The 23287-nt window shown below is 39.9% G+C and overlaps 1 protein-coding gene across 6 annotated transcripts in view; it reads right to left on the reverse strand.

Moving 5' to 3' along the window:
• Nucleotides 1-23287, reverse strand: part of Mapk8 (mitogen-activated protein kinase 8) — a 66213-nt gene that overhangs the window by 26755 nt on the left and 16171 nt on the right. For 4 of the 6 annotated variants that reach the window (XM_041662514.1, XM_041662513.1, XM_041662518.1 and 1 more), the window contains exon 2: nt 984-1152. In XM_041662514.1, the coding sequence (XP_041518448.1) occupies nt 984-1105 (122 nt within the window). In that variant the 5' untranslated portion in view covers nt 1106-1152. Of the gene's footprint in view, nt 1-983; nt 1153-7018; nt 7148-14516; nt 14638-23287 lie in introns of those variants that run through there. The other 2 variants (XM_041662515.1, XM_041662516.1) reach the window with 2 other exon arrangements.

Here is a 23287-nt window from a genome sequence, read left to right on the forward strand (position 1 = left end):
CTTAGTGATTCTGAGTCAGTAGGAGAACTATCCCAAGGACTGTACGTACTTCAATTTATAAAGAATTATGTTCATCTATAAAACCTGGGCCTGTTTATAGAAGTTACCTTGTAAATCAACTTTAAAGATATACAAGTTCTGTAACATACTAAGATGTATTAGCTGATGTATTCCCCAGTTTATGAGATTTCTGATCCACTACAGTGATGTGGGAGTGTCATATATCAATCTGTTGATTTCATTGGTTAAGCAATAAAGAAACTGCTTTGGCCCTCATAGGTTAAAACATAGGTGGGTGGAGTAAACAGAACAGAATGCTGGGAGAAAGAAGCTGAGTTAGGAGTCGCCATGATTCTCCCACTCCAGACAGACGCAGGTTAAGATCATTCCTGGTAAGCCAGCTTGTGGGCTACATAGATTATAAGAAATGGGCTAGTCCAGGTGCGAGAGTTAGCCGAGAAAAGGCTAGATAGAAATGGGCCAAGCAGTGTTTAAAAGAATACAGTTTCCGTGTAATTATTTTGGGTAAAGCTAGTCATGGGGGCGGCCGGGTGCCAGGGACGCAGCCCGCTGCTCCAATTGCAACACTACAGAGTGAAAGTGAAGATTCAGTGAGGCAGGCATCTCAATGATCAGCTATGGGAATAGATGCATTCACAGAATGAACAGGCCTGCCACTTCCTTTTTCTTGATATAAGTGCATGTCTCTATATGACACTAAGTACATATTTAATCATATTTTATATATCAAAATACTATTGTTGGTTAATAGTTACAGCTTAGAAATAATAAAAAGGACCAGTAATCTCTGAGGAAAAATTACCACATTATAGCTTTCGTCTATATAGTTTTGATTTCTTTCTTTCTCTCTCTCTCTCCTTTCTTTTTGTGTAAAGTTGATTACTTACCAAAGGATCTACATTACAAAGAGGAGAAAAGGCAACAGTTAAAGACTCCTGCCTTATTTTGAAATAAAAACTTACCACACTATTCCTTGAGCTCCTGAGCCTATAGGTTTTAAATTCTGGTATCGTTTTAGGACTGTGAATGTAGAATCTCCAATCTCTACACTATAAAAATTGTTGTCACGCTTGCTTCTGCTCATGATGGCAAGCAATTAATTTAATGGCTTCATCCAAATATTCACCGAGGCTGCAAAATTAAAAAAAAAAAGTGACATAAGAAAATGATTTTGCGTAGTATTAGCATCTAGGTCCTCACTTTATCCACCATAGTAACACAGACTGCTAGGTATTCCTCATTAAGAAGAGTGCATCACCAAAACCAAAACCACCACTGAACTTTGCTCAGTACATGTTACATGTAAGTAATTACTGACTGGTTCTACAAAAACATTTTTATTATGAACTGTTTCTCTAATCTTTAAGTCACTGGCATTACTGCACACTTACCTAATAGAAACAAAACAAAGCAAACAAAAAGCAAAAGAGGGGCTGGGGAGGTAAGTTAGCCAGTAAAGAGTTTGTCACATATAGTACTAGTGCCAGCACCCACATCAAAAACCGGGTTAAGTAAAGCACTGTGTGCAGTCCCAGTGTGGAGGAGGTGGGCATGAGAAGATGCCTGGGCTCACTGGACATCAAGCTTAACCATGTCAGCAAGCCCCATATCCCAGGAAGATGATGTCTCAAAATATAGTAGCTAGATCCTGAGGAACAGCTGGGGTTCACCTCTGACCTCCACAAACACATGTACCCCTCCACACACACACAAAAGAAAAGTAAGCAAATAATTATATTAACATGTTCTAGAAAGCATTTCTACAATGAAAAGCAAGGCAGTAAATTATTAGCACATATTGCACCTGTTTAACAAACAAGGGTCTTTTTTGTGATATATTCTCTAACATTCAACAGCAACATCAGGTACAACTACAATAGCTGCAAGAATAAGAAGCAGGATAGAGAAACGTAAGATCAAGAAGGGAGGGCTCATGCATTAGTATACAAATAATTCACTTCCGATGTCTTTAGAACACCTAACAATTCGTTTCAGTTTTGACAATTCCTAACTGCCTGCCAGATTAAAAGTCAAGGCTATCCTTTTTTTTTTTCCTCATTTGAATGTTAAAATACTGACAAATCTCTCCTTCCTTACTATGCAAGTATTCTATTCTAGAATGCCTGCACTGGATGTGTAGGTTGGACCTATAATTCTGGCACGCTGGAAGCGGATGCACAGAGAACTATTTAAGCCCAGGAATCTGAAAGTAGCCCAGGTAACATAGACTCCATTTAAAACAAAACAAGATAAACAAAATGCAAGCAAGCCAGCTCTAAGTTACCATTCACCAACCCAGTGGAATCCAAAGAACAGCTGTGTGTGTGTGTTACGCTGAAGAGTGGTGGAGAGGAGGTGGGTGTTAAGGCAATGACAATAACTAAAAATTCTGACGACTTTTTCCTTTTTAAATTGATTTTTATTGAGCTCTACATTTTTCTCTGCTCCCCTCCCTGACTCTCCCCTCCCCCTAAGTCCCCATGCTCCCAATTTACTCAGGAGATCTTGTCTTTTTCTACTTCCTATGTAGATTAGATCTATGTAAGTTTCTTAGTGTCCTCATTGTTGTCTAAATTCTCTGGGATTGTGGTTTGTAGGTTTCTTTTGCTTTATGTTTAAAAACCATCTAGACCAGCCTGGTCTACAAGAGCTAGTGCCAGGACAGGCTCCAAAGCCACAGAGAAACCCTGTCTCAAAAAAACCAAAAAAAAAAAAAAAAAAAAAAAAACCATCTATGAGTGAGTACATGTGATGATTGTCTTTCTGTGTCTGGGTTACCTCACTCAAAATAGTGTTTTCTAGCTCCATCCATTTTCTTGCAAAATTCAAGATGTTATTTTTTTTCTGCTGTGTAGTGTTCCATTGTGTAAATGTACCACATAGTCCTTATCCATTCTTCGGTCGAGGGGCATTTAGGTTGTTTCTAGGTTCTGGCTATGACAAACAATGCTGCTATGAACATACTTGAGCCCATGTTATTGTGGCACGATTGATCATCCTTTGGATATATATCCAAAAGTGGTATTACTGGGTCTTGAGGAAGGTTGTTTCCTAATTTTCCAAGAAATCACCATACTGACATCCAAAGGGGCTGTACCAGCTTGCACTCCCTTTCCCCCACAACCTCTCCAGCATAAGTTGTCATCAGTGTTTTTGATCTTGGCCATTCTTATAGGTGTAAGATAGAATCTCAGAGTTGTTTTGATTTGCATTTCTCTGATGACTAAGGATGTTGAACATTTCCTTAAGTGTCTTTCAGCCATTTTAGATTCCTCTGTTGAGAATTCTCTGTTTAGGTCTGTACTCCATTTTTTTTTATTAGATTATTTGTTCTTTTGATGACCAATTTCTTGAGTTCTTTGTACATTTTGGAGATCAGACCTCTGTCTGATGTGGGGTTAGTGAAGATCTTTTCCCATTCTGTAGGCTGTCGTTTTGTCTTGTTGACCGTGTCCTTTGCTTTAAAGAAGCTTTTCAGCTTCAGGAGGTCCCATTTATTGTTTCTCTCAGTGTCTGTGCTACTGGGGTTATATTTAGGAAGTGGTTTCCTGTGCCAATGCATTCAAGTGTATTTTCCACTTTCTCTTCTATAAGGTTCAGTGCGGCTGGTTTTATGCTAAGGTCTTTGATCCATTAGGACTTGAGTTTTGTGCATAGTGACAGATACATGTTGATGTCCAGTTATGCCAGCACCACTTGTTAAATATGCTTTCTTTTTTCCATTTGATATTTTTTGCTTCTTTGTCAAAGATCAGGTGTTCAAAGGAGTGTGGATTAAAATCCAGGTCTTCTATTAGGTTCTATTGGTCCTCCTGTCTATTCTTATGCCAATACCGGGCTGTTTTCATCACTGTAGCTCTGTAGTAGAGTTTGAAGTCAGGGATTGTGATACCTCCAGAAGTTCTTTTATTGTACAGGATTATTTAGGCTATCCTGGGTTTTTTGTTTTTCCATATGAAGTTGAGTATTGTTCTTTTGAGCTCTGTGAAGAATTTTGCTGGGATTTTGTTTTCAAGACACAGTTTCTTTGTGTAGCCCTGTCTCTTCTGGCTGTACTCTGTAGACCAGGTTAGCCTCAAACTCACCTGCCTCTGCTTCCTGAGTGCTGTGATTGAAGGTGTATACCACCCACACCCAACTGACAACTTTTAATAAAAATAATTAACTCAATAAATACATGAGCAGCCTGAGGCCAGTGATAAGGTCAGATGGAAGGTCTGGAAAGTAGGGAGCAAAATACTGATATTAGCTTGCAGGGGAATGATGAAGTAAGAAACTAGAAAAGCTACTTATAGTTCACAAGTGCTAGCTTTTTGGCCCCTCTAGCTTTCCTCAGAAACTGAGTGGTTGAGGAAGCAGCCCTTCTACTGCTGGCAGACCTGAGCGCTTGAGTGTTAAGAGCTTATGGCTACACTGACAGACTTAGGAGTTCATAGCTCCATGCTCTGACACCTAAAGTCTTATTATGGCCCAAGACTCTAAGAGGCTAGAGATTTACAGTTTTAGATACCTAAACTGGGTGCTTATTACTCCGGCCTTTACTGCAGGCTTGGCATTTGGCAGCTAGTGTAAGCCCTTATCATATCTGAAGAGTACAAGGGACTACTTTTACTATCACTATGCCTTGTATGGACCCAATTTCTAGAATCAATATGTAAATATTTAACAGAGGCTCTTACACCCAGCGTTTTCTTTTCTTCCTTTCCCTAGTTCTCTTTCCCGGATGTTTCCCTATTCTAACAGACAGGAGGATGACCAAGCTAAGACAGTTAAGATAGTTAAGAGACTGGTGAAGAAAGGTGAGTTACTAAAGAAGGAAGCTGAAATCACTTACTCTTCAGAATGAGCACTTTACAGGGATAGGTATATAGTTGGGCCTCGAGGTGGAAGACCATTAGGAGGCAACAGGATGGGGTCCCAAAAGGGAGGGGAGCCTTCCCTTCAAAATCTGAAAAGGAGCTTTGTTGCAAGAAAGCGGCAGTCCTCAGTGTAAAGGCAACTTTTTAAACAATACCAGAAGGTAAAAACAAAGTGTACTTGAAGCAACATAACACAATATAGATATATTACCATCACATTTCATTAACTGGTATTCAGGATCCTAAAATTATTTTGTATTCAAAACACAAATGTCTTAATTATAGGAAGCTGGTTCTAGGCTTAGTTGAAATTAAATTAAAAGAATGCCAATTCTTCTCAATGACATTCAACTGAGTAAAAACAGGTGACCTAATCTGTAAGAAGGTGCCATTTTCCAAGGTACTCAAAAGGTATTTTGCAGCCGGGCGATGGTGGTGCACGCCTTTAATCCCAGCACTCGGGAGGCAGAGGCAGGCGGATCTCTGTGAGTTCGAGACCAGCCTGGTCTACAGAGCTAATTCCAGGACAGGCTCCAAAGCCACAGAGAAACCCTGTCTCGAAAAACCAAAAAAAAAAAAAAAAGGTATTTTGCTTTTATATCTAAGAATACTTTCCCCCAACATAATTATTTTTATGTGATTATCTGAGAATTTTACACAATGCACCCAATCACACATGCTTCCCAGTCTTCCCAGGTTTACTCCCACCTTTATGCTCTCCCCCAAAAAAGGAAGAAAAAGTAAAAAATACACCAAGTCCAATTTGTGTTGCCCATAAGAATACTTTATAGGCATGAATTTCTATATTAATACAGGAATAATTCCCTGGATTTATCTATTGTTTTTATTTTCCTCTTACAGTGCTAGGGATCACCCCAAGGCCTAGTGATGCTACTCAAATGCTCGCTCTACCAGTGATCTATACCTCAAGCCCAGCCTAACTCTGCTCTCCTTTTATACTGCCTATAGAACCCCATAAATTGCTTTTATCTTCTGTATCTGTATCTGGTAAAGAATGTTCTTTGTGGGCCAGAAGTTACTCTTCAGGTGGGCTAGCCACACTGGCTGTACCTAAGATGGCCAGACAATCTCTAGCTTCACTACAATCTGCATTTCAAATGACACACCTACCAGTGTCAGGACAGCAGATAACTGCTGTGACAACTGCCAGAAACCTGAAAGGAGTGTACTGGGTACACACTGCTGGGATAAAATACATGGGAAAATTCTTTTTTTTTTTTTTTGAAGAAAAAAGTGGCTGTCTTAGCTCACAGAATGAGTCCATCAGGAGGGAGTGATGAATGAATATAAGCTATCTCAGCTTCCTTCCTCCTTTGCATGCAGTCTAGGACTCCAGTCTAAGTCATGGTGCCATCTACATTTAGGGTGGGTCTTCTTTTGCACTGATCCCTGAGCCTTTAGATGCAGAAGTTGTGTTGTATACTAGGGACAGCTGAGGTCTACAATTCTGCATTTTACCTTGGCCATAAACAATAGCTCTCTAATTAGACTCACATATGCAAGGTCTACCAGAAAACTCATGTGTCTCAAAGCTACCTCAAATTACATGTACAAAAATAACCATTTCCCTCAACTCCCACCAAATCTGCTAAAACTTTACTGTCAATCTGCATGACAGTGTTTTTCAAACTGAGTCTCATAATGAACCACATATTGCAACCTTGCAGTATGAAACTCAGAAGTGACTAAATAATAGACTATATAATTAACATTTAGATTAAGTTGACTCAATAATTTAACTACCATGCTACAACTGCGAATCATTAAACATGCTCATAGCTTGACAGCTGGAAGGTCTTTTCTTATATCTAAACATTTCTGGGTTATTACATAAGCTTCCAATACTAAGATGTTAGAAAACCAGCAGACAAAAACAATTTGCCAAAGATTCTTGACTGATAAATACGTTTTCTCCAAAAGATGGAATATGAATCTCTTTATCATTGTCTTGGTTATCAAGAATTATAAAAGTCTGGAATTTTCATACAAGACAACATGGTATAAATATTGCAATACACTGTCAATACTTGGTAATTCATAAAGTAATAAAAATCTCAGTATATAGTCAATATGTCAGATCATTTATATGATGTTATGAGGGATGTAAGTTTACTCACAGTCATGGGAGGATGACTCCCGCCCCCCAAACCAAGACAGGGTTTCTCTGTGTAGCCCTGGCTGTCCTAGAACTCGCTTTGTAGACCAGGCTGGCCCCGAATTCACTGACATCCACCTGCTTCTGCCTCCAAAGGGCTGGAATTAAAGGCATGCACCACCACTGCCTGGCAAGGATGACATATTAAGCACAAAGTTACAACAGTGGTTCAGTCAGAAATTATAATTATTTTTGTATGAATACATAGAACTCCCAAAATTGTTTGAACTGCATAGTAACTTAATAGCAAAAGGACCAAAGACTGCCAAGCTAGAAATGCAGACATTAACTACTTTTTAACATTTAAAACTGTTACTGTTATTTCACTTGTTTCCTTAAAAAAACTTGGTAATAATATTTTCTATTTTACATAGTTTTCTATTTTACATCTAAAAGTACTCAAAGTTAAATCGAGAAACTTGTATAAAGACAGACAAAGACAAGTTATGGTGGCCTGAACCTGTAATTTCAGCACTGTAAAGACAGAGGAAGGAAGATCACATGTTCAAGTCCAGCCTGGTCGACTTTAGAGTTACTACAAACCTGTCTGAGCTACAATAGCAAGACCTCCATTTTGCCACCTAAAAAAGACAAAGTGTTATCTAGTACCAATACTTAATACATATGTGGTTCTGGCTGGCTTCAAACTCACAATTCTCCTAGTTCCACATCCTAAGTGCTAGGAGTACAGAAGTACATCACCATGTCTGGTCCAAATATGCTGCTAAAAGGAAAATACAAAATCTTCTGTATGTAATGCACTGTCTTTATTTTTGATTTGATGAACAATGGCTGGCAAATGTCAATTTGAACAGCCAAAGTGGTGCTCTCTCACAGTGGTGCATCTGGATGTTCAACTCAGCCCAGGATCTAAGACCTTCACCCCTGACAGGGTCCAGGCCCTGCAGGATTTACAGCCCCCCACAACAACACTTCAGATTCTCTTATTTTTGGGCCTGATGGGATTCTTCCATCATTGGATCCCTAACTTTGCCATTACAGCCAAGCCTCTGTACCAGGCAGTCAGAGAGACCCCCATGGGGCTATAGCTCTCACCCACCCACCCACTGTCCTTCTAACAGCCCCTGCCCTTGCTCTTCCAGATCCCAGGAGACTTTATCACCTTTAAACAGAAAAGCTAGGAGTGGCCACCAGAGTTCTAATCCAACAGGTTGGGTCTTAGAATCAGACAGTCACCTATTTGTCCAAACAGCTGGACTTTACTGTCTGTGGATGGCAGCCATGCTCGAACTCATCAGGGTCGCTCTCAAGAACACCCTGTTCAGGCCAATTATGGTACATTCCACCCACTGCCTCTCAGACCCTCTGCATCATTCTTCTCTCTCCCTCCTTGGGCCTTCAGGAGTACAAGTCTTTCATGCTGTAGGACAATGGTCTTATATCCTGTAAAGTTTTTTAAGTAGTACTGGTTTAATAAAACGCTGATTGGCCAGTAGCCAGGCAGGAAGTATAGGTGGGGTAATGAGAACAGGAGAATTCTGGGAAGACGAAAGGCTGAGTCTGCAATCACCATCCAGACACAGAGGAAGCAAGATGAGACTGCCTCGAGAATAAAAGGTACCAAGCCATGTGGTTAACACAGACAAGAATTATAGGCTAATATATGTTATAAGAGTTAAGAAGCCTGAGCTAATAGGCCAACCAGTTTATGATTAATGTAGACCTCTGTGTGTTTCTTTGGGATTGAATAGCTGTGGGCCATGAGAGACAGAAACCTTAGCCAACACTTTCACTTACTGTTTCTAGAAAACCCCCAAATTACCTTGGCCTCCATTCCTGCCCTAAACTCTGCAACCCTCCTTCCTGTTCGCTCCTGCTTTGGTACCTCCTTTCACTCAGCCTCGGAGGCTGTGGAGGTCTTACCAGGGCCAAGTCTCCTAGACCAACCACTTATAAACCCTCAACTCACCCTGTTTGTTGATGGAAGCTCCCTTATACATGGATCAGAAAACCACCAGGCAGTGTATACAGGGGTCACTTCCACTAAAACTGTTGAAGTGACCCACCTGCCAATGGGAACTTCTTCACAAAAGGCCAGATCTTGACTAAAGCACTCTGGATAGCCAAGAGTCACCAGAATAACATCTATACTAATTCTAAGATTCTGGGACACCCATGCTGGTGCCATCTCTCCAGGATCAAGTAGGCACCTATTCAGGATAGTTTGTCTGTCCAGCAGTTAGGACTCTCTACCCTCTGGTTTTCCAAGATGCCACAATGAAGCGCCTATCTGCTCCTCTTCTTAACACACTGATCTTCATCAGTACAACCAAGACAGATGATAACAACCTATTTTTTTCCCCTAGCAACCTGCCTTCTCAGTTCCCTCAAGTAACAGATGCATCGAGTCTTCCGGATGGCAGATAACCAGATGCCTCTCCAGCCACACCAACTTCCAACTCTCATTGCCCCATGCCAGCAGGAAGTAGCCAGACCTGAGCTGGCGCCCCATACCCAAAGAGTCTGGGATGTTTGGGTGGAAGTTCCATCCTAAGCCCCCTCCCCTGGAAGTTGTCTCAGTCCAGACTCTACCCCTGAGAAAGCCTGCCAAATGATGACCAGAGATGCTCAAGATCACTCCCACAGGATATTTAAACTGCCTCCCCTCAGAGAACACATGGTTTTCCTGCCTTCCTCCCCGTCTCCTCTCTGGGGTTCATGGTAAGTGGATAAATCAACTATGATACATATATGCAATGGAATATCATTCAGATATGAAGTATGGACACATGCTACAGCATAGATAAATTTTGAGGACATTAAATTAAGTCAGACATATTATATGGCTCTATTACATGAAATAATCTAGAAAGAAGATCTATAGAGATAAAAACTAGATTGGCAGCAGTCAGGAACTAGGGTAGGAGGAACAGGGAAGAATGACTATTTCACAGACACTGGATAACCTTTTGAGGCCAGAAAATATTCTGGGAATGTGTAGTAGTTGGTGAAGTTGGTGAAGGGTACACAATATTGTATGTGTATTAATGATAAATTTTATGTGTATTTTACAATAGTCATAAATAAGGGGAAGTTTATTAAAAACTCATCACCTAGGAAAGACTCATATATTCTAGTTCCTCAAATGCTGCTTGAGGCTGATGAGAAAAGTTTCTATGCTTAAAAAAAAAAAACAAAAACAAATTAATGCCTCCAGGGCCAGGCAGTGCAGGTGCACGTCTTTAATCCCAACACCTGGGAGGCAGAGGCAGGTGGATCTCTGAGTTCTGAGTTCGTAGTCAGTCTGGTCTACAGAGTGAGTTCCAGGACAGAGAAACCCTGTCTCAAACACAAACAATAAATGTCTTCTTGGGGGCTGAAGAGATGGCTCAGCAATTGAGAAAACTGGCTGCTTTTCCAGAGGACCTAGGGTTGATTCCCAGCATCCATAGGGAGTTTCATGATCATCTGCAATTTCAGTTCCAATGCTCTCCCTAGCCTTCTTGGCAAATGTATGAAGGTGATATACAGCCATACATGCAGAATACATATACACAAAATAACAATAAACCCTTTTAAAAAAATTTTAATGCCTTCTTTGATCAAAGCCAATTTTAAGTGTCTGGGGCTAAGTTTCCAGAAAATGTCTTCCTTTAGCCCATTTCTCTGAGAATTTTTACCTGATGAATTTCTTTTGTTGTTATTGTTAAACTAAAGATGCAAAGGAAGTAAAATGTTTCAAGAACAGTTCGGTCCCAAGACATCTTTGATGCATTCATACCATGAAAATCCTACACAATAAAAATGAATGTGATACATGAAACATTTTAGATATTAACAACTTTTTCCAAAAATCTGGCCTCAAACAGAAAAAAAAATGTATAACTAGAGAAAAGATAGCAAACTAGTTCTTGCTAGGGACTAGAAGCGAACTGTGAAAATCAAAAGGGAAAAGGGTATTTTATCGTTTTTAAGGATTTATATATAGATTTCTAATTCATTTTGGAAAAAAAGTAGGTTTAATAAAGATTCTTTTTGTAGCCTATCAATATCCAAACTATTATGCCAGCACTACCTGCTGAGGAGATCATCTTAGATCAAACAGGTTGTATGCACCTTTGTCAAAAAGCAACTGGACGCCTAGCTAACTGGTATGCGCCTGTAATCCTAGCTACTTCCAACGCAGGAAGCAAGAAGCCAACCCAAAGAACATAACGAGACCCCATCTCAAACAAAGCAAAAATTACACAATTGTGTGGAATTTCTAATGTGTTCTATTGACTTATATGGGTCAATCGTCTATCTGACCACCAATGCCACACTGTCCTGGCTTGGCTAGGTATATGAGAAAAAGTAAGAATCGCTGGGAAAAACAGCAGATGGCAACAATTATAAGCAGGGGTAGTAGCTCTTTAGGAATAAAAAGAGAAGGTATAAATAGTATTAGAAACTGTAAACTCAAAAGTAGCTCACAAAATTTTTACACCTTTAAAATGTTCTGGGAAAAGCAAATCTTTTAACCCTAAACTTCTTAAATTAACTTCTTAACCATACTTGCATATACCTTTAATCCCAGAAACTGGGAGGCTGAGGCAGGATGATTCTGAACTCAAGGCCAGCTTGGGTTACATAGTAAATTCATCTGCTGAACTCTATCTTAAAACACAACCCAAAATATTATCCACCAGAACTGCTTCTGTGGTCATGGAGGTGACCCATAATTAGAGTCAAATTACCATGTAACTTTTGTTTATTCTGATACATTTTGTTTTTACAAACCATTTAATCCCTAAGTACAGCTTGGTTTAACTGGAGACACGGCAAGTACCTTAGAAATATTCACTGGATCATCAGTTAAAGATTCCAGACTACTAATGAGCTCCCAAGGTCCAGTTGAAAGGAAGAAGGAGGGAGAAGACAGCAAAGTCAGAATCGTGAGGGGTTGGTCCACCTAGTGAGGCAGTGTACCTGTTCTAATGGGAGCTCACCAAATCCAGCTGGACCGGGTCTGAATGAGCATGTGATCAAACCGGACTCTCTGATTGTGGCTGACAATAGGGGCTGACAGAGAAGCCATTGATAAAGGCACTAGGACTTGTTTTTACGGCATGTTCTGGCTTTTTGGGACCCTAGTCTATATGGATGCACAGCTCCCTAGGCCTGGATGTAGCGGGAAGGGCCTCGGACTTCCCCCCACAGGGCAGGTTTCCCTGCCCTCTCTGAAGCAGGGTGGGAGAGGGAGGAGGGGGTGTGGGGGAGCGGGAGGGGACTGGGAGGAGGGAAGGAAGTGTAAATAATTGAATGGAAAAAAGAAAAAAAAAAAGATTCCAGACTACTGCAATCTCAAATCAAATATCCCAGGCTTATAACTGGCAAAGCTATTGCAATCCTCCCCCACAAACTTAAGCATGGCACCACCATCTTTTCTCTACTTACTTTACTCCCACCCTCTACATCTTTTTCTTACAAACAGAAAGGAAGATATACAAAAGATGCATTGCTTTACTTACAAGGGCAAGTCAAAACTGCAACTAATAGAACCTTTAACTTCTGTCAAATTAGTCAAGTATTCTAAGTACCAAGCTTCAAAGTCACAATGTCAAAGAAAATAGTTAATGTTTAATCAACTGCCAGCTGTCATAACCATGAAGTTCCACAACTCTGAATTTGATTCAGGCTTCCATTCCTTTCCAATCTTCTAAATATTTCTGGGGGACATTAGTGCTGAGCCCCAAACTTCCTTATATCCTCAAACCCTCTACAAAGCATCTGGCTTTACCTCTTTGAATGAAATCCTGCATCATATCAAAGACTACATACCTCCCTGTCCTCTCAAATGATACTAGGAGGTATCCTGCTTACTCCCTGCTGCTATCATCACTGGTCACCTCAACACACACACAAAAGCTCACTTTTAAAGCTCATGTTTACTCAGCTATACACCCAGTTCCCCTGTTGTTATGATCTAACTACGATCTAACTACCAACTGCTTAGTCACATCATCACCAATAAGTTTCACACTTAACTAAAACTTCCCCTTTAACTAGTAAACCCCACTATCGCTGTGAGTGATAACCACAAGTAAGACTAAACCCTCCAAAACTGAAGTCATTCAGTTCTTCTGACCATGGCCATCTACAGTATCTACCCATCTGTCTATTCCTCACCACCTGTGCTATGATAACCTGAACTGCTTCATCTCTAGAAATAGCACAGCATCCCTTAACCACAATCTCTTTTCCTCACATCTTAATTTATTATCATCAATATGAATGTTATCTGATCTCAGAGTACCTTCAGTATCTTAAAACTTTATTTTACTGTATCCTTTCTTTGTCAACTTAAATTTCATGTTCGATTCTTATCAATACACCGAACTCCTTAAATTCCAGATTTGCAAACATACAAACTCAAAATGAATCTAGTTACTTACTTTCTTGTGACTATATCAGGTTCAAATAGAAATTACCATAGGACAGATGAATACAACTGTCTTTCATGGTCAACTTTTATGAGTGAATGATAATATTCATTCTTTGTTAAAATTACTTTCCATTCTCTGTAACACCTATTTTAAATTCTCTCCATTCTTCAAGCCACCCACGCCTATCATTTCCTTCTCTTCACTAAAGTAATAAAACAGGAGCCCTATAAGGCTGCAACCAAATTCATTTACTCTTTTAAATTTTTCACACATTCTAATTTATTTATGTGTATAAGCACCACACACAGGCAGGTGCCCTTGAAAGTCAGAAGGTATCAGAACCCCTGGGACTGAAATTGGGGTGGTTGTTGAGGCACCAAATATGAGTGTTAGGATCTGAGCCCAGGTCCTTTGGAAGAGCAGCAAGTGGCCTTAAAAGCTGAGTCATCTCTCCAGTCCTTTAATTTATCTTTCATCTTAACAGCCCCAACTCTAAATACCAAACATTTCTTACAGAAGCTACCAATGAGTAGTCATTTTCCTCAAAGAACATTTCACCTGTCCTTTCAGAAGCACTAACACTGTCACAACTGTATCACTAAACTGTTCTTGTGTGGCCTTTCAAAAATGTTCCCCTAAACTCAGTCACTGAAATCAGTTTTACCTTCTTATAGTAAGATTTCCATGAGATGCTGGAAAACACAAAAGATTGGGGTTCTAACCCATATACCTTAAGGTTTCAACTGTTGTGATAAAACACCATGACCAAAAAGCAATGGTGAGAGATAAAAGTTTATTTCATTCTTGATCACAGTCATTAAAGAAGTCAAGGCAGTAACTGAAGCAGAAAGCATGGAAAATCATTGCTTTCTGGCTTGCTCTCCATGGCTTACTCACCTAGCTTTCTTTCTGTGTGTGTGACAGGGTAGACCATGCTGGCTTCGAACTCACAAAGATCTACCTGCCTCTGCTAGAACTAAAGGCATGCACCATCACACCTGGCCCCTGCCTTTTGATAGCACCCAGGACCACCAGCCCAGATGGCATCACCCACAGTGGACTGGACCCACTCACATCAATCATCAATCAGAAAATGCACCACAAGCCAATCTGGTGGAGACATTTTCCTCAAAGAGGTTTCCTCTTCCAAAATGATTAACTTGTGTTAAGATGACACAAAATGAGCCAGCGTACCCTGAAAAAAAGGAAAAACTGTTGTGAGAACCCCTTCAGCCAAAAGCCTTTCAGAAACTGGCCCACTTTGGACATGGTCTCATGTACTATAAGTGCAGATGAAAAACTTACGAGGGCCTTTTTTTCTGCTGGATTTAGTTCCAGTTCCAAGGTCACACAGGACTGCGGATTGTTACCCTTACTATGAGTTTATCTCCAAATAGATTTGTCATACTCCATTCCAGGCTATTGTGGAACTCTTTGATACTACAATTTGGCGTCCACGTGGACTGAGCCCACACCATTGCCCGGCCCTGTCTAGACCCACCACGACCTCCTCCCACCCCATGCAGCTTAATTACCCTCTGCACCTGAACTACCCCTCTGGTGCAACTGCAGCTGCACACTGCTTGGCTTGGCTGGTCTGCTGCATGACCTGGCAAGTTCCCGCTGTCCAGCATTGCTTGGTTTAACTACCCACCTACTACGCCTGAGTTACCACCACCCAAGGCTTCTGCCGCAAATCCTCTGTAGCATCTCTGGCCCCTGGCCCATGTGGCCCACTTCCGCTACCCAAGCTAGGATCTGAGGTTCAGATGCTGCCAGACCTGCTCTGATCAGTCCAAGTTCTGACCCAGGAAGATCTAACCCTGCACCTGCAACACAGGCTTGGGTTCCCAGCTTGGATTCCGTGGCACTGGCCCAAGCTCTGGCCAGTAACCTTGTGGCTTGCGAGTGTCTGTAAGCTCTGGGTTCCTTGAACTTCTGCCCAACTCAACCTTCTCCATAAGTGGGGTGTGCTGCTTTTAAGAATTTAGTTAAATCTGAGCCAGGCGGTGGCACAAGGCTTTAATCCCAGCACTCGGGCACTAGAGGCAGGCAGATCTCTGTGAGTTTGAGGCCAGCTAGTTCCAGGACAGGCTCCAAAGCTACAGAAACCCTGTCTCAGAAAACAAACAAACAAAAGAATTTAGCCAAATTTGCTGGGAATTCTGCTAAGTCTCAGGTACTTCAGGTTCTGATCTAGGATCTGTCTTACTGCTGCAACCGTGACACCTGCTGACCAATCAAGATTATTACACCTACAACAATTTTCTGAAAAATTTAACAGAGGTAAGTTAGATAACTAAATATTAGATTGATTGGTTAACAAATAAACAAATTTGAAAATTGTAAACCAACCGTCAGATAACTGTAGACAATATAATCATCCAGGAATTTAACAAACTTTTTATTTCTACTATGAGGATTTCTGCAAGAGCTATATGATCAACCTGGTACATATATTTTTGTGGCCATAGTGGCTATTAGTTTTGTTCTTCATAGTATAACCTCAAAGAAAGAATTTGATAGAGTCAAGAATGAGAAACTTTTAGAAATAATACAGTCTTTACAGACTGGTTATGAAAGATTATCTGAAAGGATTCATATTGCTGAAATTGACAATCAAAATCTGTTAAAAAATTATGATAAACCAGCAGACAGAACATCCCTCCAGGGAGACAATCTACAAGCCACCCAAATAATCTCTAAGGGTGAGAAGATATCATTAATAGAAAAATTTAAAACCTTGAAGTCATGTGTGCAGAATGAGAACCAGAAATTAATTGATTTGATGAAGTAATTAGAAATATTTACAGGTCAAGAGATTCAGACTTTGCAAAAGACAATAATAAAAAGATCTGAATTGAGTAAGGAACTTGTCAGAATTAATAAGCAAAGAGAAGAAGTACAGGCAAAAGACAATAGTAAAGATTCTGCTCTTGATTAAGGTATTGTGATTGTGTAGTTCATTTAAAAATGTAATGTATAATTAAGAAATATAGGTTAATAGATAATCATCTATAACAGTCAAGTTTGGAGTTATGTTAGTTAGATTTTCTAAATACACAGAGAAGTATCTCAGATGGATAGGGATTTTTCAGATCTTTCGGAGACCTTCAGAATATGACATTTAAAATGTTTAAGAACGTAAGACTTTTCATGACAATAAGACACATCTGCACCTGGCAGCACCAATCTTCTTCAAAACGAAGATGGGCATCAAAGAGGCTCCTTGTGGAGTTTGTTACCCATTGAGCAAGAAACTGGTCTTGCCTGGACTGCTTCACTGGACATGCAGGACTCACAGAGAAATAACTGCTGAACTTGCCTAAAGGTGTTTCTGCTTCATGGAAAAGTCTGCTGGATATTATTGGCCTGTAGGTTGAATATGAATGCCCTAATGACACAGAAGATATCTGGGTGACTGTCCAGGCAGTGAGATGTCACTGTCAATTCTAGAGTTTTGGAAGTTGTTTATAATGCACTTCCTGTTTACTTAGGTAATATTATATCCTTCTGGAGTCTTTGATGGAGTTGAAGAATTTATAGTTATAGTTTTTCTTAGTTATGATAAAATATAAAATAGATATAAATATTGTAATTGTAATTCTTGCTAGATACCTGTTTTATGTAACTTTACTATGTTAAAGCCTTCCTTTTTGTTTAAAGAGAAAAGGGGAAATGGTGTAGGAGATCCTCCTGTCTTTGTGTTGCTTTCATTGCTTAATAAAGAAACTGCTTTGGGCCCTTGATAGGGCAGAACTTAGGTAGGTGGGGGAAAATTAAACAGAATGCTGGGAGGAAGAAGGCAGAGTCAGAGAAACTCCATCCATCTGCCACTGGAGATAGATGTGCTGAACTTTACTTGGTAAACCAATGACACATGGCGATATACAGATTAATAAAACTGGGTTAAATTAAGATGTAAGAATTAACCAGTAAGAAATTAGAGCTAATGGGCCAAGCAGTGAATTAGTTAATAAAAAATTAGCATCACCAGTACCTCTCAGAGTCAGAGATGACTTACCAAGAGTTTGTCCTGTTACTACCTCTGAAAAGTCAGGAAATACTCAGTACCCATAAGGATATGCAAAATGTAAATGGGAACCTTTATGTATGAAAGATCTAAAAGACATTAACACACATCCGATCCCATACAGGTCTGCCAGATCCTCTAGCACAAGCTAATGCAAGAATTAATCGATTATTGATTGGAAATATGCTGAAGGCCTCAGAATTTCATTTAAAAGATCATGTTAATAGCAAAGGCTTAAAAAAGGACGTTTCTATTACATGGCAACAAGCCAAGGAAAGAATACAGCTTCCGTGTAGTTATTTTGGGTAAAGCTAGCCGGTGGCCGGGAGCCCTCCCGGGCGGTGGGAAGCAACCTGCCGCTCCAACTACAAATTCGGATGTCCAGATTCTGGATTAATAATAGTCATATCCACACCCGTGTCCAATAATCCTTTAATTATGATGTTATTTATTTGTACTCTCATCTTTGATCTTTGATCATTTATACAGGTCTGCCAAAATCAACATTTCCTATTTTCTACTGGAATTTTTGATTCATCCTCCAGGATCTTTCTGTCATCCAGAGCATCATGGTTTTTTACAACAAGCACTGGGTTTTCTAATTTTCCTGGGGAGGCACTTCCTTCACGGTGACTTGAATGACTGGACCTGGCTGATATGATGTCATTATGCTGATAGCACCACTTTAAGATAGGTTTGGGGTTACGAACTATTTAAGGTGATTCCAACTTGGTTAGCTGAGATGGTGCACCTTCTTTTAATGTTCTGGCCAGAACTTCAAATAAGAACTTTCAAAAAACTTTATCCATTACTCAGAGACTATCTGCAATTGTACCAAACAGTAATCTTGAAACTTAACCATTATTTTAGCTTTTACAGGATCACATAGAAATAACATCACCCCATGACTCTTTAGGATACGATAACTATTGAAACATTTAGCATGTTTCTTGTTTGATTTTGTTCATGCTGGTTTTAATTCAAATTTTTAGTATATTTTTGCCTTTTCTCTGGACAACACTTGATATTTTTTCTGATTGTATAGTTTTGTATTTAGCTTAGAACTCTCTTATTCAGACAAAAGTGGGAGGTTTTGTGGAAACTCCTTCAGCCAATAGCCTTTAAGATATCAACCCATTTTGGGCATGGTTTCATGTACCATAAATGTGGATGAAAAGTATGTGCAGCCCCTTTTCCTTCTGGATTCGGTGCCAGTTCCCAGCATATACGGAGGACTGTTGATCGTGACCCTTACTGTGAGTTTATCCCCAAATAAATAAACCTTTGTTATAGTGCATTCTGGGATATTGTGGAACTCTCTGTTACAGCTACAAAAACAAATTAGAGAAGCTCTTTATAACTGGTCTGCCTGCCACAAAGGCAGCTCCTTCCAGAACACTGTAAGAGAGGTCCACACTGAACACAACACTGAACTAAGAGACAGAGAAGACAAAGGTAACTGGAATCTGTAGGTTGATGTACAGGGTAGAGGAAAGACACCAAAGTTCTGCAGTAGTAATGCTCCTAAGGCTTTGGCTGAAAACTTATTTATTCTACACATGCACAAGACAAAACTTCCAAGTATGAAGCAAAAGGCAAACGCCTGGGAGCTATATAGTACTGGCTGGCCTGGGACTCACATTGTAGACCAGGCTGGTCTTAAACTAACGAGATCCACCTGCCTCTGCCTCTGCCTCTGCCTCTGCCTCTGCCTCTGAATGTTGGAATTAAAGGTGTGCATTCCCATACCTGGCAACAGCAAGGGTTTTGAAAGCTGCTGTGTTATCTGATAGCAGCAAAATCCTTGAACCAATCTCTTATGGAATGGATAGAAATTTCCCGAAATTTTAATTTTCACTTGAGAGTCTGAATTTTGTCATTGTCTGTGAATACTGTATCTGCTTTCCTTTGAAGTCATAGACTCACTTTATCAATTATCAAGAAAATATCTTCTCTGTGCCTTTCAAGTCACGACAGTTTGTCTGTAACTCTAGCACTGAGACAGAAGTAGGAGGATCCTGAGTTCTGGACAATCTGAGGTACTTAAGTGCGCACACACACATGCACCTTATTTAGGCACACATAGTTTGTGTGTCAGTGATTCTTTTTTTTTTTTAATTTATTTATTTATTAAGGATTTCTGCCTCGTCCCCACAACCGCTTCCCATTTCCCTCCCCCTCCCCCGATCAAGTCCCCCCCCCCCCCTCATCTGCTCGAAGAGCAATCAGGGTTCCCTGACCTGTGGGAAGCCCAAGGACTGCCCACCTCTATCCAGTTCTCGTAAGGTGAGCATTCAAACTGCCTAGGCTCCCACAAAGCCAGTACGTGCAGTAGGATCAAAAACCCACTGCAATTGTTCTTGAATTCTCAGTATTCCTCATTGTCCGCTATGTTCAGCTAGTCCGGATTTATCCCATGCTTTTTCAGACCTAGGCCAGCTGGCCTTGGTGAGATCCCAATAGAACATCCCCATTGTCTTAGTGTGTGGGTGCACCCCTCGTGGTCCTGAGTTCCTTGCTCGTGTTCCGTCTCCTTCTGCTCCTGATTTGGACCTTGAGATTTCTGTCCGGTGCTCCCGTGTGGGTCTCTGTCTCTGTCTCCTTTCATCGCCTGATGAAGGTTAATATTCCTGAGGATGCCTATGTGTTTGTCTTTGGATTCGCCTTATTTAGCTTCTCTAGGAACATGAATTATAGGCTCAATGTCCTTTATTTATGGCTAGAAACCAAATATGAGTGAGTACATCCCATGTTCCTCTTTTTGGGTCTGGCTTACCTCACTCAGGATAGTGTTTTCTATTTCCATCCATTTGTATGCAAAATTCAAGAAGTCCTTGTTTTTTACTGCTGAGTAATACTCTAATATGTATATATTCCATACTTTCTTCATCCATTCTTCCGTTGAAGGGCATCTAGGTTGTTTCCAGGTGTTCCATGAAAAAGTGGCTCACAAACGCTTTTCTGGAATGGCTATGTACTTTTGCAGATACTGGGGCAAAGTGCTTATATACACTTCCCATATCACAGCACAGATAATTTGTCAATTTTATATTACACAAGAATTTAACAACTTAATTGTAATGTGGAATCTGAGATCATATAATATATCTTCATAGTCTATATTAAAATCCAGTGATCTATGCTGTATTTTAGGTGAGTCTTGCCTATGTTTGAGTTCGAAACTGCATGGATTGATCATTTGGAAAATACTGTTTCAAAAAGGGCTCCATAAATGTTGCCATAGTTTGCTATATAGTGAGACAAGGTTTGAAAATAAAAAACAAACAAAACACAAAATCTTTTCAAAAGCAACGTGTCATGAGAGGAGTTAACCAGCAGGATCTAGTAACTTCAGGCAGACAGATACGGCAAAAACAAGCCAGGAAAGGGATGTAGGAATGCCATGTTAACTTATCAAAGAATAAGAATTTTAAATTCTGATCCAAAATTTAGGACTGTGAGTAAAATACGCTTTTTCTATTAAAATAACAACCCTCCAATTCTAGTAGGAAATATATAAAAATACCATTATATATACAGACATTTTCTTATGAAGTGTTTTAGTCTCATTTTACATTATTATCACAGTGCTTTAAATTTCATACTCTAGATTTAACATAATTTTTAAACCCTCAATCTTTTGAAAGAAATGTCATTATTCATGAAAATGACAGCAAAGGACATTAATTCAAAGAAATACACAAGAAGCTCTAAATACTTCCAATTAAGATCTCAAAACTTTTGCTTAAATACACGGGTCTTACAATATCATACCCAAAGCACTCTGGTAACAGGAGTAACACCTATAACACAGTAATCTACAGGAGGGAAGGAAGAACATGATACAGAGCCACAGGTCTCACTGTGCAGCAGATATAATGTTGTTACTTGATTTTATTTTATCTTAATTTCCCCTTCTATAAAATTAAGAAGCAGAAACAAGAGTACTTACAAAAAGACTGCTAGGAAGAGCATATGAACAACTACTTGTGAAGTGTCTTTATGTACTTGCTTTTTTAAATATTAAGCTAAAATTCAAATTTTTTTATTTTTATTTATTTATCATTATTATTTATTTATTAAAGATTTCTGTCTCTTCCCCACCACCGCCTCCCATATCCCTCCCCTCCCCCAATCAACTCCCCCTCTCTCATCAGCCCGAAGAGCAGACCAGGTTCCTGCCCTGTGGGGCATAGGCCTGTAACTGCAGCAACTAAGGAGACTGAGGCAGGAAGATCACTTCAAGGCCTGCAAGAGCTACAGAGTAGGTTTAAAGCCAGCTGATCCACTTAGGGAGATTTGGTCTCAACATTTAAAAACAAAGCGTGGGATACAGACTGCTTGCCTGGCATGTGCGAGGTCCTGGGTTAGATTTCCAGCACCAGTGAGGAAAGGTGAAAAAGCAGAGACGAGGGAAGGGAGGGGAACAGTAAACAGAATACTAATATAAAAATGAGAGAGGGATCATTACTGTCTCAAATGACACTGAAAGTATGATGAAGGGGCAGGCGTGATGGCACACATATGTAACCCAACATTCAGGATGCTAAGGCAGGAGAATAATGAGTTTGAGGCCAGAGTGGGCTATGAAGTTGAGTTATAAGACAGCCAACAGCCTGGATTACTAGCAAGACCCTGTCTTTTTTTTTTTTTAAAGAATGACAAAAGAATACTATGAACTACTGCAAACCCACACAATGATGGCTTGAAATGAAATGAACCATTTCTGTGAAAGAAACAACAAACCAAAGCTCTTACAAACATAACCTAAACACAGCATATACACAAAAGAAAAGAACCTGAAGAGAGCTCTATCTATTAAGGAAACTGAACCAGTACTTACTCACCTTCTTAAGCAGAAAGTACAAGGCCCCAGTGATTTCACTAGTGAATTCTGGTAAACACTTAAGAAGAAGTATTTTTCTCTCATTTTATTTATTTTATGCATATGAGAGTTTGCAAGTATGTAGGTACACCACATGCATGCCTAGTACCATGGAGGTCAGCAGATGGTGTTAGATCCCCAGAACCTAAGATAACAGAAGACTGAGCTACCATGTGGGCGCTGGGAACAAAACCCAGGTCCTCTGTAAGTGGTTTATGTTCTAATTACCCACTGACTCATCCCTCCAGTCCTCTAATTCTTTATAATCTAAAAAAGGAAGAAGGCCTACTTCCTAACCCTCTCTAAAGAAAAGCATTATCCTAACACCAAAGCCAGACAAAGATATAAGGAAATCTACAGACCAATAACTCAAACAAACACAAATGGAAAAATCCTCAACAAAATAGATGAATTTCAATAAAGCACAAAAACAATTACTCATTCAGACCAGGTGGGATTTATCCCATATGTACAAAGCTGGTCCTAAAATCTACTGAGGACTTCATATCAACAGGTAGAAAAATCATGTGATTCCAGCAATGGCTGCATAAAAGGCACTAGAAAAAAAAAATTTAACAACTTCATGATAAAACTATCAGAACCTAGGAGGCAGAATATCTTTAAAATATAACTCCCTGATTCTAAGTGCAGGCTTATGTAAGTCACCTCTTCCAAACACCACAGGATAGAAGGGTGAGGGGTAACTTTACAGTAGGAAAACTCTCACAAGCACACCTCAGCCAAGAAGAGCCAGGTCAACAGCAAGAGCTGCAAACTATATAGTGTGTAGCCTTGACATAATGTAGTGAAAATGATACTGTACCTCTGAATTTCCTTCCCAGAACTTTAGAACCATGGTCTAAATACAAAAAACAAAAAAAAAAAAACAAAAAAAAAACCAAACAAACAAAAAAAAAAACCAAAGCA

The sequence above is a fragment of the Microtus oregoni genome, unplaced genomic scaffold, assembly GCF_018167655.1.
Source record: "Microtus oregoni isolate MIOR12 unplaced genomic scaffold, Mior012 000013F_ref0000133, whole genome shotgun sequence".
In the NCBI taxonomy this organism is placed as follows: Eukaryota; Metazoa; Chordata; class Mammalia; order Rodentia; family Cricetidae; genus Microtus; species Microtus oregoni.